Source organism: Neophocaena asiaeorientalis, unplaced genomic scaffold (assembly GCF_003031525.2).
Source record: "Neophocaena asiaeorientalis asiaeorientalis breed wild unplaced genomic scaffold, Neophocaena_asiaeorientalis_V1.1 scaffold161, whole genome shotgun sequence".
NCBI lineage: Eukaryota > Metazoa > Chordata > Mammalia > Artiodactyla > Phocoenidae > Neophocaena > Neophocaena asiaeorientalis.
In genome coordinates, this window is record NW_020171987.1 from 205,724 (window position 1) to 222,764 (window position 17,041).

Below are 17,041 nucleotides of genomic sequence, written 5' to 3' on the forward strand. Positions count from 1 at the left end.
ATACAACATTTTGTTAATCCATTTATCAGTTGATGGCCATTGGACTGTATCTACTTTTTGGCTATTATGAATTGTGCTGCTGTGAACATTCATGTACAAGTTTTTGCTTGGACATATGTTATTTCTTTATTCCTAGGAATAGAATTGCTGGGTCATGTGGTGACTCAAATGTTTAACCTTTTGAGGACCTGCCAAACTGTTTTCAAAGCACACCATTTTACATTATCACCAATAGTTTAAGAGGGTTCCCATTTCTCTACATCCTCACTGACACTTGTTATTGTCTGTCTTTTTTATTTTAGCCATCCTAGTGGGTATGAAGTGGCATCTCATTGTGGTTTTCATATGCATTTCCTTATGGACTAATGATGCTGAGCATCTTTTCATGTGGTTATTGGCCATTTGTGTATCTTTGGAGAAATGTCTATTTAAATCCTTTACACATTTTTTATTGGCTTATCTTTTTATTGTTGAATTGTAAGAGTTCTTTATATATTCTGGATACTAGACCGTTATCACATATATTATTTGCAAATGTTTTCTCCCATTCTTTGGGTTGTCTTCGCTTTTTTGATAAGTATCCTTTGAAGCACAAAAGTTTAAAATTTTGATGAAGTCCAAAATTGTTTCTTTGAGGCGTAACTCAAACAAGCATCTCTTTAGTGCAGAGACTGATGATCTGGGCAAAGAAGGACCTTGCTCTGGAATGCTAAGGCTGGATTCTCTCCCCCTATAGTCTGCTCCAGGAAACCTCTGCGCTTCACACTCCAGAGTCCTGCTCGTGATGGGGAATATCCCAGGTTTTCTGGCCCTCTGAAATTGTGTGAGAGGTGGTGATACAGCATTTTTCAGGGTTTTGCACTTTCTAAAAGCTGGCCCCTCCATGAGCAGGGTGATGGAGTTAGTGCTCTCTGTATCTGGAAACATAGCATTGTCTGTGGATCATAAATCTCATCTGAGGCGGAAGTGAAACTCATCTCGTTAACCGCTGTGACAGCATCTCACCCTCATTCTTGTTTTGTGGTTTCTCCAGTTCTGGACTTTAGCGACCCCTTCAGCACGGAGGTGAAGCCGAGGATCCTGCTCATGGGCCTGAGAAGGAGTGGCAAGTCATCCATCCAGAAAGTTGTCTTTCATAAAATGTCTCCCAACGAAACCCTGTTCTTGGAAAGTACGAACAAGATCTGCCGGGAAGACGTTTCCAACAGCTCCTTTGTTAATTTTCAGATTTGGGACTTCCCAGGGCAGATTGACTTTTTTGACCCTACCTTTGACTATGAGATGATCTTCCGGGGGACAGGAGCACTGATATTTGTCATAGACTCCCAGGTAAGGCTCAGTCTCGGGGTATGGTGGGACTGTAGCCCCCTGCCCCAGGCAGCCCCTTCTTGCAAACAAGTTCCTTTGCAATCATTTTGGTTTGGTTTTTAGAGTCAGGAATAGGACTTTTTACCTGACTGGCATTTCTCAGTTGGGGCTCTCAGGCTTTGCAAAGGGCAAAAGGGCTCCCTTCATGCAGCCCTGACCAACATGCGATGTTTGGGAACTGTGTGCTCTCAGGAAACCCTAGAGGAAACCTCACAGACGGGGGGCAGGGGCGACCACCGTGCAGGCCAGTGACACCAACGATGTGTCGCCCCCCTCTGGTACTCTTGGCAGACATCTATAAAAGATCACAAGTTCTCTATAACAAAAATACATATATATCTACATTTCAAAATGTTTACTATTTCCTTTGAAGATAAAGTTCTAAGTGTGAACATTTTTCTTCTGAATCATTATTGTAATTACTACTAGTACACAATTACAGCAGCATGACTAGTATGTATTTTATAGGTAACTAAATATAAAATGTAAAATTTGAGATACATATATATATTTTTCCACTTATTTCATGTATCTATGCTTGACTAAGACAGGATTTGGCATCAATTCTTTTTTTGTTTGTATAGCTGTAAGTACTGAGAAACCTTGTTCACATAAGGTGGGTATGGGGTGAGTTTTGTTCTAGCATTCACTCAATTGTTTAACTCCTTCTGAGTTATATCCCCTAAATTACCCAATTTTCTATCACAAAAAAATTATTTTTTCATAGTTTATCAGTAGACATCCTGATTGTGTCCTCTTTTAACTTTGCTGAAAGCAAAGAATTGGGAGCCCCTTGACTGGTGAAGAACCTTATCACCCAGGCATTGCTCACTTTATTGGTATTCAGACCTGCCTTCTGAATGGTCTCTTCCGCACCCTGGGTTTTTAAGACCCTGGGCCTTTCTCCTGTGAAGTATGAGCTGGTGGTTTAAGGGGAGGAGGGGAAGGGAAGCAGCAGGACCACAGATGCATCTCCGGCAGGTCAGTCTTAGCAAAGAGCACAGGTAGCAGGACTGGGACATTGACATTGACGTTCTTCAAACTCTCCATGTGCAGGAACTCTTAGAAAGTGTCCCCAATGGGTGGCCCAGCCCGAAGGCCCTCCTGAGGGCTCTCTTTTGTAGCTGTGGGGGAATAAAAGGCAACAAGTCCTGCAGAAATGCTCTAAGCCAACGCTAAGCTCAGGTCTCAACGTTTCCCTGCAACTGTGGACCTACAATCAAAGACAGGTAGGGCCAAGCACTCCCAGCCCTTCAGGAGCCCAGTGGTGTTAGGGAAGAAGGGCTGTGAAGACCCTTAGTAATAATGGTTCTGAGCCCACTCTTAGAAAACCATTCTCGGACAAGACTACTCATGCCTGAGAGTATCATAAATTCATTCACGGAACGAGGTGGCTGTTTAATATAAAAATGAAATTTTCAACTCAGCCTTTTAGTTCCAAGCGACTGCATGGTGAACTTGTGGAGCTGTAGTAGCCCTACCAGTGGGTAAGTAGATTCCAACCCTGACTCATCACTTAAAGACAATGGCTTAGGAAGTACTTCCTTCAATACAATATTGTGCGTACATAGCAATTTACATTTATGGAATTTGAATTTCCAGTGCACCTCTGTCTCAGGTGTTTGTAATATGGCTAAAATAGGCATACTTGCCTGTTTATTTTTCATTGTTTGGGGTAATTTTATTGCTTCAAAGTGATCCCCTTTTTATGGTTGGTTTGTTTTATTGAAGTATAGTTGATTTACAATATCCTGTTAGTTTCAGGTGTACAGCACAGTGATTCAGTTATATATATATATATTTATATATATATATATATATTTATATTCTTTTTCAGATTCCTTTCCCTTATAGGTTATTACCAAATATTGAGTGTAGCTCCTTGTGCTATACAGTAGGTCCTCGTTGGTCATCTATTTTATACATAGAAGTGTGTATATGTTAATCCCAAACTCCTAATTTATTCCTCCCCCTCCCGCTTGCCTATTTTTATTTTTTTATTTTTTATTTATTTATTTAGCCTATTTTTAAATTGGAACTGTAATTTGGTTTTAATTTTACCTGAGCTTGAAAAGTGGACCTTCGATTGTGATTGGTAAATGTGTTCTTTGTTTTAGTTTGTTTCTCGGTTTGTTGGGTTTTGTTTTGGCCGTAGGGCGGACAAAGGTATAAGAATGAGAAATATATCTTTTTAAATGACACTTTTTAAAAGGTAGAAAAAAACATTGTTGAGAGTTGTCATTTACTAAAAATAAGGAATCGTTAAATAAGCAGTTTCCAGAATTTGCCTAATAGGCTTTTCTACTGGAAGCAGCTGATAACAATCACATTTGGGGGAATCTTTACTTGTTGCGACTGCAAGCACTAAACAAAACCAAACTTGAGGGAAGTGTCTCGCCAACTCTTGAATGTCACTGCCTTCATTTCTAAGCAGTGCTACGTTCGTCTGACACCTCGTATTTTTTTATTTTTTGCTTGCGAATTCCTCACAATCACAGGATTGCCAGATAAATATATCACCAAGGAGAAAGTGTGTCCTCACAGAATGTTGTAAAATAAAAGAGAATGAAAGCATCAAGAGTAATTTCCCGTGAGCTCCCCGTGTGACACTGCCAGCCCCCTGGCACGGCCCACAGAAAGGACCTCATCTCTCATCTCTAGGGCCACCCTCGGCCCCCGGGAGCCATTTCACATATGCCTGGGATCCAAACTAGAGTGTCGGCTTGACCCACGTTGGTGATTGTGACCTGCCTCTAATTCCTAGATCTAATTTTGGAATAGAAACCAGGCAGCGTATTTTTCCTTGTTTAAATTTGTTGTAGAAGATAATAACAAACACAGTAGAAAAAAAATCATTCACAATCCCTCTGCTCTAATAAATCAAGTCTTTTGTTTCTTTTCATGTAATTTTTAGCCCTTATAGATCTGTACCACTTCATCAGTTTGTTGGTAATCAGACCATTTTATATGCTTGGCAGGGAGGTTAGAGGAGTGATTTCTAATCTTTTGAGACTGTGATAACACTCTTGACTTTGGCTAGTGTTCTCACAGACATGTGCCCTGAACTCCTCTCTTCAGTTAAAGACATAAGGAATAACATTTTTTGAAGTGTAATTTACATGCAATAAATTGCATTCATTTTAAATACACAGTTCAACAAGTTTGACAAATACACCTCTAACCACCTCATGATCAAGATACAGAATGTTTCCCCCATCCTGAAATCTTCTTTGTGTCCTTTCTCAGACGGCCCCCAAGACCCCAGCCCCAGGCAACTGCTGATGAGATGTGCTTCCTTTCTCTATAGACTAGTTTGCCTTTTCTAGAATTTCTGTATGTGGAATTGTACAGTATGTGGACTTTAGTTTTTATTTGAGATATTGCAAGGTATTAAAAAAGTGCTGCAAATTATTAATCTAGAATTTTTCCAAGATGCTTAATCTGCTATCCCAGTGTCCAATATTTGTTTTTCATTTTAAACAACTCTTCAAGAGTACAAAGGATGAGGACTCTGCTTGATCTTCGTCTCTCTTCGTAGTTTCCTATTAGTATCTTTAATATTTTGATTTATCTAAAAACTAGGGATACATTTTTATTAATTTAATTTGGGGAATACAAGAATGCCTAAAAACATCCCTGTTTTATTGGCTTTTCTGTATTTGTCCAGGTTTGGAGTCAGAATTGGCAGGGGGCGGTGAAAAGTCCTTTAAATTCTGTCCTGAAGATCCCTTTCTTCAGGATCTTAGTTCCCCCCAGGGATTGAACCCGGGCCCATGGCAGTGAAAGCGCCCCCAGGGTCCTAACCACTGGACCGCCAGGCAGTTCCCCCCTTTCCTTTTTTTTGCTGGAAAAACAAGACCTATTCACACCCTTCAAGTTGGCAATAATGAAGAGACCTGACAACACTGGGTGTTGTTGAGAGTCTGGAGCATCAGGGGCTCTTACACATTATCTAGTCAAGTTCTAGGTGCTCATTCCTAGGACCCAACAAGCCCCCTTTCAGGGTAAGCCCTAAGAAACTTGCAAACAGGCACAGAGATGTGTGCGTGATCACATGTGCGAGGTCGTGCATATTATCATCATCATCTGAACTAGCACATAACTGGAAACATTCTGAATGTTCATCAGCTGGCAAGTGAGTGATAAATTTTAGACCATCCATACGATGGAATTTTATAGAGCTGTTAACAGGAATCATGCACTAGAGTGTGTGCTTCAACAAAGGTGACTCTCACTGACATAATGTGAGTGGAGAAGGCAAACTGTAATCCACATGCAAGTTGATATTTCTGTAAAGTTTTAAACAATGTAAATGAATTCTGTATGTTGTTCAGCGATACGTATGTATGCAGTCATGTATAAAGACGTAAGTGGTGATACAGGCAGAAGTCAGGATAGTGGTTACCTCTGGAGGGTGTAGGGAGAGTGATGGGATGGGCTGGGAGGATGGAGAGAAACATACAAGGCTTCAGTGTCTAATGTTTGATTTCTTAAACAGAGAGATGCATACACAGGCATTCATTACATTATTACATAGGTATTATCTGTAGGAAGGAGAAAAAAATAGTGTTGTGTTATTTGGGGCAATAACTCTAGACCAGGGGTCAGCAGACTTTTTCTGAAAAGGGCCAGATGGTAATTTTAGGCTTTGCAGGCTGTGCTGTCTCTGAGGAGTTTCCACAGAGGAAAACCATTCAGCTCTGCCACTGTACCCTCAAAGCAGCCATAGACAGTGTGTAAACAAATGAGTGTGACTGTGGTCCAATAAAACTTTACTTACAAACAATAGGTGGGCCCAGTTTGGCCCCAGGGCTATGGTTTGCTGACCTCTGCTCTAGATCAGTGGTTCTTAAATTTTTTCCTCCTGGCTCCTTCCCCATCTTCCCAGTGATCCCTATCATGTTTTCATCCCTGCTTGTTCATTACATTTCACCAAGAGACTCAGAATCCTGGAGGGACAGTATTCCAGGGAAGGTCCTGGATGGTGTGTGGTCATTTTCAATACATAAAACTGCAACTCTGACCTTTGTGACTGTCATCAAGCTAAATCATAACTGTATTTTTCTGGCCTTTCTTTTTCATTTCTTTGTTAACAAAACTTAAGTTTTCAGTCTTGAATTCTATGAAACAGCTTTTATTTGGGCATTTGCAAAATATTTTGGGAGGGGATAGTAAGATTAACAGTGTACGTGGAAGAGAAAAAATGGTACCTGTAAGGTGATGGATTGGTTCATTAGCTTGACTGGGGGGATCCTTTCACAATGGGTACAGATGGGTACACAGTGGTACCAAAACATTAAGTCGTCACCTTAATACACGCAATCTTTGTCAGTCATACCTCAGTAAAGCTGGGAGGGAAGACTGTATGTGGAAGGGAAGCAAAGCAGCCTCCCTGACAGGAGTGTGCTTTGTTCCCAGGACGATTACATGGAGGCCCTGGCCAGGCTCCACCTCACGGTGACCAGGGCCTACAAAGTGAACACCGACATCAACTTCGAGGTGTTTATTCACAAAGTGGATGGTCTGTCAGATGACCACAAAATTGAAACCCAGAGAGATATTCACCAGAGGGCAAATGATGACCTTGCAGATGCTGGATTAGAAAAAATTCACCTCAGGTGAGAACAGAAACCCATCAGGGATCATTGGGGTCCAGAGCCATCAGGAGTGGCTTGGCCCGGACTGTCATTTAGAGTCACAGAGCCCTGTGTACCCTGTTTTGTGCTGTAGACATTGGGGTAGTATTTGGGAAAAGCAAGCTTTGCATGTGCCAACTCTAATCTTTGGGAAAAGCGGTGGGGTTTTAGAACAATTTTTTGGACCAAAGGTCAAAGCTAAGGTTCTTTTCCCCCTATGGAAAACACATAGGAGAAAACCCATGAACTGCATCCAGGAAGTTAATCGATGCTGAAGTTTACTGTTACAGATAGTATCTATAATCATAAGTAAAGGAGTACTCTGAAAATAATTCAAATAGAAATATTCACAGAGGAAAGCCATTTCTCTAATTTTTGTGGGGTAGTATGTATATGCATCATTCATTTTGCAAATTGGAAAAATGGAAAGATTAGATGCTTCAGTATCAATAACATAACTGTTATTAACATGTATAAAGATGATCTGGTGTGGATTCTCTTCCAGAATGTAAGGATGCTGATATAGGCATATACGGCTGCATTTTTAGTATATGTGCTGCCGAAGCAAGCACGTGGGCTGCATTTTTAAGCCTCCTATAGTCCAGCCAGTCAGCAGATCAGAATGGGCACAGTTCTTGCTTTGGGGAGTTGGGCAGGAATGTCTTGTTAAGACATGTTCATTTTTTTACTGAGGTTGTTTTGAATTCTGAAAGGGGCTAGAATGTGTGTGTAGTAAATACAGAAGGCATGATTCTGGTGTTACGACATAGCCTGAACAGTCTATTCCTCAGTCAAAGGTAAAAAGTGATGAAATATTGTTTCATCTTTCAGCTTTTATCTGACAAGCATATATGATCATTCAATATTTGAAGCTTTTAGCAAAGTGGTTCAGAAGCTGATTCCACAACTCCCCACCCTGGAGAATTTGCTAAACATCTTTATCTCAGTAAGTAAATAATACTGCCCTGTTAGAGTCATTTGCGGAATTTAAGAATAACATTGCAAGAGTGAAAATGATCTTATTTCTACTTGCTCTTACAGCACTTCAAGTTCACCGAAATATTTTTGAAGATTGTGCCTATGTACTGTTTTAGGGCCTTTAAAATTTAACTGCCAAAACGATTCCTGTACTTCACTTGTATAATCGGAATGTTTATTCAAGTTGTAGGCAATTCAATGTTAATGGAATCCTACCAGAGTTTGGGAGCATAAAAGTTGGTTTTGGCTATAAGATATATACTGTTGAATTTTTAAAAATATGTTTAACACTGTGAATGATGTGCTGTCTGGCTGAGTCCTAAAAACCACCACGTCAAGTCAAACTTCACAGAATAGAATTAAGGCAGACCTTTGGTTGTATTCACATTGATCCTCACTGCACAATTTTGAGTTTGTTTGTCTAGATTTTTTAAATCTATTTTTAAATTTAAAGTTTTTAAAATGCTTTTTTTTTTACTTGGCCTTTTTCCTAACTGCACGTACATTTCTAAGAGTCAGGAAACACTACTTAATTTGTTTACCTAAAGTAAATAATTCGTGATAATTCCAAGTTTTCATTTCTTGTGCAAATCCATTATAAAGAAGTTTATGACAATGAGGTTTAAATTGTAATAAAATGGAACAACCTAAATTTTTGCTGGTTCATATTTGAGACTGAGGATGGCGTATCATTTTATGTAACCATGACATGCTCTGCAATCAGCTGTCCCTTTAAGGCCGCATCTCCTTTTCTGTTTCAGAATTCTGGAATTGAAAAGGCGTTTCTGTTTGATGTGGTCAGTAAGATTTACATTGCAACTGATAGTACCCCCGTGGATATGCAAACCTATGAGCTCTGCTGTGACATGATCGATGTGGTTATCGACATTTCTTGTATTTATGGGTAAGTAGAACATTCTGAAAGGCTACAATTGAGCCATACTTTTCTTTCATAACCTTTGAGAATTTTGCATTTACTTATTTGATCTTAATACTTTTGTTTGAAATGACTGAGATCTATAAATACACCATTTCGTATGTAATAATAATAATAAAACATTATTGAGTAAATGCCTAGCATTATGCTAATAATTTCATTGCCCACATTATTATCATTGAATTCTCCACTATTCCTCGAGGCAGGAATTACTATCACCATCTTATAGATGGGGCACTGAGGTCCAGAGTGGTTAAGTTTCTAACCCCTGCTCACACTGTCAATAAGGGACAGAATTAGTATTGTATTTGAGCTCAAGTCTGATACGTTCTTCCTCTACTGAAAAATCTGTTGTCATATCATAATGTATTTACTTGAGGGAGACCACTAGGATCCTTGGATTCTACATAAATATCTCATGTTTACCACAGTTCTGTTATTTTCTTCTTTACATGAAATAACTGCTGAGTTGTTTGTTTTTCCAATATAGTTTTGATTGTCTTCTATGGTGGATAGCAGAGAATTATTAAAGTAAGCAAACAACATTACCTGCTTATTATTATTATCTTATATTCTTAGAAAACAGAACTTCTTGTACATTTAAAATAATATAAAATAAACAGGCGTGGGGAAAATTGATTCTGTTACCAGACATAGAAATAATTCCACATAATTGTGAATTTGCTGAATTCAGGGTGTTTTACAGAGTGAGTGGGCTGCAGTATTCTCTTGTTTTGAAACTCTAAGTGGATGACCTTGAAATAGTCATGGAAGCTGAAACTACCCTGATTACAGTCTAGATGGCTGTCATAATCAAATACAATGAACAACACAATTAATCTGACACATGTTTAATGATATGCATAATCATTATTTTGCTATATGTTAATTAGACATAAGTGGTAAGTTGTTCATATAAATGATGTTAATCAGAGTTACTTTTATCCAGCTAAAACAAACACGGGGAGGGAGGGGTTGGGCGGAGGAGGGAGCAGGGCCTTGCTGGTAGATTGCTTTTCTGTTGCCGAGTGCAGTGTTCCTGGGAGCCCGCCCGGTTCAGTAAGAACCGGTCTGGGTATGGGTCACAAATGGGGCATGAGTTCTGGGGTTTCTTGAGACTGTTTGCTGGAGCAGCCATGAGCCAGCCCATGGCTGCAGGGGGTGGCCGGGGATGCATGCCACAGCCCGGGAAGCAGGCAGCCCTGTAATTGGAGACCTTAGAAGCAGGTGACCTGGTCTGCTCAAGAATCTCAGCTGGGATTCTGAAAACGTATACACAGTTTCAGATAAGGGAAAAGGTACAGGACGTGCTCCTTTGCCTATAAAGAAAGGATACATAACTGATTACATCAGTGGCTTCAGAGGGCTCAGTTTTGATCATTAAGGCCATATTAATAATGATAATAGCAGTTAGCATTTATTGTGCATTTTATATGCTCTCAGCACTATGCTTAGCACTATATATGTATTATTTCATTGCATTAGGAGACTTTGAGGTAATTATTATTCATGTACAGTTGAGGAAATTGAGGCTCAAAGAAGTTACTCAATTTGCCCAAACTTATACGATAAATAAGAGAGCTGGGATTCAAACCCAAGTCATTTGTGTTTGCAGGCCACACCTTTTCGTAAATAGACCAATTTATTTATTTAACTTTTTATTTTGAAAATATTTCCAATCTATGGAAAATGTGCAAGAATAGTACAGTGAACTCCTATGTACCCTTCACTGGGATTCACCAATTTTTATCAGTTTGCCATATTTGCTCTTTCTTTCTTTTTCTAATACAGTTGACCCTCCATGTGGGTTCCATATCCGCAGATTCAACCAACCAGCGGATTGAAAATATTCAGAAAAAAAAAAAACCCAGAAAATGCCAAAAAGCAAAACTTGAATTGGCCGCATGCTGGCAACTATTTACATAGCATTTACATTGTATAATCTAAGGATACTTAAAAGTGTATGGGAGGGAATTAATTGATATTTATAGGACATTCCATCCAAAAACAACAGAATACACTTTCTTCTCAAGTGCTTATGGAACATTCCCCAGGATAGATCATATCTTGGGTCACAAATCAAGCCTTGGTAAATTTAAGAAAATTGAAATTGTATCACATATCTCTTCCAACCACAATGCTGTGAGAATAGATATCAGTTACAGGAAAAAATCTGTAAAAATACAAACACATGGAGGTTAAACAATATACTACTTAATAACCAAGAGATCACTGAAGAAATCAAAGAGGAAATCAAAAAATACCTAGAAACAAATGACAATGAAAACACGACAACCCAAAACCTATGGGATGCAGCAAAAGGATTTTTAAGAGGGAAGTTTATAGCAATACAATCCTACCTCAAGAAACACGGAACATCTCAAATAAACAACCTAACCTTACACCTAAAGCAATTAGAAAATGAGAAAAAAAGCCCCCAATGTTAGCAGAAGGAAAGAAATCAAAGATCAGATAAGAAATAAATGAAAAAGAAATGAAGGAAACGATAGCAAAGATCAATAAAACGAAAAGCTGGTTCTTTGAGAAGATAAACAAAATTGATAAACCATTAGCAAAAAAGAAGTATATGGAAGGATGTGTGTAGGTTATATGCGAATACTGTGTCTTTTTGTTTGTTTGTTTGCGGGACGCGGGCCTCTCACTGTTGCGGCCTCTCCCGTTGCGGAGCACAGGCTCCGGCCATGGTTCACGGGCCTAGCCGCTCTGCGGCATGTGGGATCTTCCCGGACCGGGGCACAAACCTGTGTCCCCTGCATCAGCAGGCGGACTCTCAACCACTGCGCCACCAGGGAAGCCCATACTGTGTCGTTTTATATAAGAGACTTGAGCATCTGCAGATTTTGGTATCTGCTGGGGGAAATCCTGGAACCAAGCCCCTCCCCCCGCCCCGATGGTGAGGGATGACTGAACGTGTTTGTTTTTGCTGAACTAATTGGGAGGAATTTGTAACATGATTCTATAGGAATCATGTCCTATAACAAGGATGTTTTCTTGTAGGATCACAGTTTTAACTTTCAAATTAAACTTATTTAACATATCTGTATTACTCTTATCTAATATAGAGTCCATTTTCAAATTTTACCAAAGGTCCCAATTCTATGTTCCATAGCAGTTTTTTTGCTGGATCTAGCCCAGCATTTTGCTGCCGTTTCTCTTCAGGCTGCTTTATTTTGGATCAGTTCTTCACCCCTTCTTGGTCTTTCATCAGGCTGTGCTTTGGGCAGCCTGGTTATTCTGTCACGAGAGAAAACTGGAAGCCCTTGTGGGCTACGGAGGGGAGAAGAACTAACCTCCATCCCTCACCTGTGTTCCTCAGGTGCCTGGAGAGTTGCCCAGCTGACACACCACACTCAGTGTGTCAGTAGGAAAGTGACTGTCGTACGCTGTGTACATTCTTGTGATTGGGGGTTTCTGAGATCTTTAGCCGAAAGGCACTGTAAGTGTAAACTCCCTGTCATTATGATTATCGTTCTCTTTGTGAAAGCTGGTCTCCGTCTCTGGGTTACAAACTGAAGTTCTTTCTCAATTGTCAAATATGTTTTGGTTTCTGTCCCCATTTAGTCTCAAAGAAGATGGAGCAGGAACCCCTTATGACAAGGAATCAACAGCCATTATAAAGCTGAATAATACAACAGTTCTTTATTTAAAAGAGGTGACCAAGTTCCTGGCTCTCGTTTGCTTTGTCAGAGAGGAAAGCTTTGAAAGAAAAGGTAATTTTTTGTGTGATTTAAATGAAGCATTTCCATTCAGACGTTGAATGCAGGTGGACAGCAGTGTGCCTTGGGAAGCTTCCAGACTTTAGTCACAGGCCCCTTTGGCTCCTCCCAACATCCTGGGGTTTTGGGATCCGTGAACCAGCCTGCCTTCTAGTGATGCAGCTGCCGTGAGGTGGTAGTGGAACCACGCCATCCTCCCAGGGAGGGGCTTGAGCTTTTCTGGGAGCAGAGCCAGCTGGGGCATTGTTGCCAGGCTGTAGATCTCTTACCCCGGGGAGGTCCCCTAGCCTACAGGGGGTGCCAAGGCCTCCCTCTTGGTCCACACCCATAGAAGGTATTAGGGACCTTGTGACCACTTGTCCTCCCCGTGTAAAGGATGAAACTCATACAACATTAAAGCTAGATGTTATTTAACTTCTGTTCAGCCCTTGTCCATTCTTTAGTCCTAAAACACAGGGACAGCATCGTGATTTCAAAACAGGGAGATATGAATATATTTAATAACGTCACCAAATATCTTTTTAGGACCAAATTTATTTGGAAACAAAAGCAATTAACCCTCATAAAGATACTCATATTCCCCCACCCTGCCGGGCGCCACTATGTAAACTGGGAAATATCAGTTTACTGATGTAGCTAGGGATTTTTGCTAGTAATTAGGGGATGATTTACCTAAATTCCCAACAAAGTGGCAATAGTAACATTTTCTGAAATAGCCTTTCTTCTTATATGCAATACATGTTCACTATAAAAATACTTTAAAAACTTAGGAAAGTATAAAAAAATCAGTTTCACCATCTAGAGCTAAACTCCATGTTAAATTTCTGGGATTTTTTTTCTCCTTCCTTTTCTCCCTCCCTTTCATCTTTCATCCCTTCTTTCCTTCCTTTCTTCCAACAAAAGTGGTACCATATTGCCTATATAATTTTCTATCCTGTTGTTTTCACTTATTTATATCATGGAAATCTTCTTAATTCATTGAGCCTGAAAACATGATTTAGATTTTTATTTTTTTAATTAATTATTTTTTTTGCAGTACGCGGGCCTCTCACTGTGGTGGCCTCTCCCGTCGCGGAGCACAGGCTCCGGACGCGCAGGCTCAGTGGCCATGGCTCACGGGCCCAGCCGCTCCGCAACATGTGGGATCTTCCCAGACCAGGGCACGAACCCTTGTCCCCTGCATCGGCAGGCGGACTCTCAACCACTGCACCACCAGGGAAGCCCATGATTTAGATTTTTATTACTTCTTTTTGTTACAGAGTAATAGATTCATTTAGAAAATTTAGATATAATAAATAAGCAAAAAAGAAATAATTATTAATAAGCTTCTCACTCACACAATCACTCTTGATATTTTTTGTATAACTTTCCAGTTTTTTCATAGATATCTCTATATATGGGATTATATAATAAATACTACTTTATAACCTTCACTTAAATTATTACAGACATCTTTCCAATTCATTAAATCTTTTTTTAACCACATCATTTTAATGATTAGTTTCTTCTATTGTTAGAAATGTGTGTTGTTTCTAGATTTTGATGTTATAAATAATCCATAATGACCTTCTTTCCACTAAATATTTGTGTACATCTTTGGTTATTTCCTCAGGAAATACTTCAACAAATGGAATTACTTAGATCAATACATTTTGGTAGCTTCTAATGCATATTACCAAAATGTCCTTCAGAAAGTTTTTACTGGTTTATGCTATTAAGAGAATATGAGTGTGTCCATTTTGCTTTATTCTCATTAATATTGGGTTTTAGCATTAAACATTGATAATTGAAAACAAATTTACATTTTTTCTGCTTCTTAGTGAAGTTGTGTATTTTTTCATGTATTTACTATTACCAGCCAAATTGCCTGTTATGTCCTTGGCCCTCAAAACTTTTAATTAAATGCTGGTAATCTTTTACTTTTTATTTTCATCTTGCTGAAACTAAGAACAGATTATATAATGGATTCATGGAATTTTGAAGATAGACGGGACCATCCTGTGTTTCACTCTCTCAGTTACTGATGATTTTACCTAGACCCAGGAAATAGAAGTGACTTTCTCCTATGGTCATACCACCAAGTGTATAGCAGTCTGGGCTAAAGATTTCTAGGCTTCTCCCTGTATGGAATCAGTTCTGTGTTTTGTGTTTTAAACCATTATACATATATTCCCTTGGTTAAAGATATTTCTAGAATTTATATTTGGTGATTAATATTTTGTGTTGATTTTGGAAACTAAGGAAAGTAAAAGTAATGCAAATAGTACAACTATAGACCCCAAACCATCTAGGGTGATGACAGGTCCTAAAATTTAGGTTACAATAACATCAACCTTGAGAGCTTGTTTATTTTGAACTGATTTTACACTTAACAGAAAAGTTGCAAAAATAGTATGTAGTTTATATATACTCATCCAGCTTCCTGAAATGTTAACATGTTACGTACTGTAGTACAGTTTTCAAAGCTAGGGAATTAACATCAGTATAATACTATCAATATTAATAAAACTTACAGAACTTATTCAAATTTCACCAGTTTTTCCAAAAATACCTTTTTTTTCTGTTCCAGGATCCCAAATTGATTTAGTTATTATTTCTCCTAGTCTCCTCCAATCTGTGATGGTCTTTCTGACACTTTTGAAGAGTACTCATCAATTATTTTGTATAACGTTCCTCAAATTGGGTTTGTCTGATATTTTCACACAATTGGAATGAGATTATGCAATTTGGCCAGAATACCGCACAGAAATGATATTGTGTCCTTAGTGTATCATATATTTATGATGTTAGTTTGGCTTATTACTGGCGATGCTGCCCTTGATTTAGTTAAGATAGGGTCTACCAGGTCTTTCCCCTGGTGAGTTCCTACTTTTCACTTTGTAGTGAATAAATACTTTCAAACTATGCAAATCCTCTTTCTCCTCACACTTTTGCCCACTAATTTTAATGTCCATCTATGGTCCTGTGAGTTAATTTAAGCAGGAATTTCTCATGTGGATCTTGGGCAACTTATTGTTAAACCACCTAGGGAGGATCATCTCTGAAGATAGGCAGATTTTGTAAAATTTATTAAACTAATTAGAAACCTGAGTATTTGTTTTAATGTGATAAGAGAGATAAATAGGCAGACAAGGTTTAACCCCATGAAGGTAAACTTGTTTGCTTTTTAGGGTGACTAACCAATCTCCATTTGCCTGGGACAGAGGTGAGGGTTCCTGAAACAGGGGACCTTCAGGGCTGCAACTGGGAAAGTCCCAGGCAAATGCATTAAGTTGATGACCTTAGCTTTAGAAAGAGCTTGATGCTTTACATATGCATGGAGTGGTTCCATTTGTTTTCGCTGCTTTAATCTCAAGTGTTGAGTCCTGCTGGTGCTGATAATCAACACTTGTTAGTTGACTTGTCCTGATGTTGGTCTCTGTCTGTGTTTTCGTGGATGATTTCTGATGGCTTTGGCAGAAAGAGGAGGATAGAAAGCGGAAGTGGGATTCTTGGTCTTAGCTGCACATCATAGGCACCTTGGGAAGGGAGGTGGTTAAAAAATATGGCCATCGAGGCCTGCCACAGAACAATTAGAACAGAATTCCTGGGAGAGGAACCTGGGGTTTGTTAATCTTTAAAAAGTTCTCTGGATGCTTTTAATATGCAGCTGTGATTGAGAATCGCTGAACCAAGAGAAGGAGGTAGGACCATCCCATAGCTGCGTATGGTTCTGAACATACTGCTTGTTCTGTTCGTGTCTCTGTATTTTCTTTTTCTTTTAATAAATTAATTTATTTATTTTGGGTTGTGTTGGGTCTTCGTTGCCTCATGCGGGCTTTTCTCTAGTTGGGGCGAGCAGGGGCTACTCTTCATTGCGATGCGCGGGCTTCTCATTGCGGTGGATTCTCTTGTTGCAGAGCATGGGCTCTAGGCACACGGGCTTCAGCTGTTGTGGCACGTGGGCTCAGTAGTTGTGGCTCACGGGCTTAGTTGCTCCACGGTATGTGCGTTCTTCCCGGACCAGGGCTTGAACCCGTGTCTCCTGCATTGGCAGACGGATTCTTAACCACTGTGCTTCCAGGGAAGCCCTGTTCCTGTATTTTCAACTGCGTTTTATGAAAGAGTTCAAATAAACAGCAAACTCTTTGTAGGCACTTCCTTTAAAAACCTCAGTCGTGAATTTTCACTTTTAAAGCTCCAAAGGCAGCAAGATTACTGTTACATTTAATTTTATTTATTTTTATTTTTTTATAAATTTATTTATTTAGTTTATTTTTGGCTGTGTTGGGTCTTTGTTGTGGTGTGCGGGCTTCTCATTGCAGTGGCTTCTCTTGTTGCAGAGCACGAGCCCTAGGTGCATGGGCTTCAGTAGTTGTGGCTCGCCGGGGCTAGAGCACAGGGCC

General features: G+C 39.5%; 1 protein-coding gene across 1 annotated transcript in view; it reads left to right on the forward strand.

Moving 5' to 3' along the window:
- The window catches only part of RRAGD (Ras related GTP binding D), a 34,936-nt gene that overhangs the window by 12,880 nt on the left and 5,015 nt on the right, over positions 1-17,041 (forward strand). The window contains exons 2-6 of the mRNA XM_024747444.1: positions 1,034-1,329; positions 6,787-6,986; positions 7,836-7,950; positions 8,744-8,886; positions 12,502-12,650. Of these exons, the coding sequence (XP_024603212.1) occupies positions 1,034-1,329; positions 6,787-6,986; positions 7,836-7,950; positions 8,744-8,886; positions 12,502-12,650 (903 nt within the window). The remainder of the gene's footprint in view (positions 1-1,033; positions 1,330-6,786; positions 6,987-7,835; positions 7,951-8,743; positions 8,887-12,501; positions 12,651-17,041) is intronic.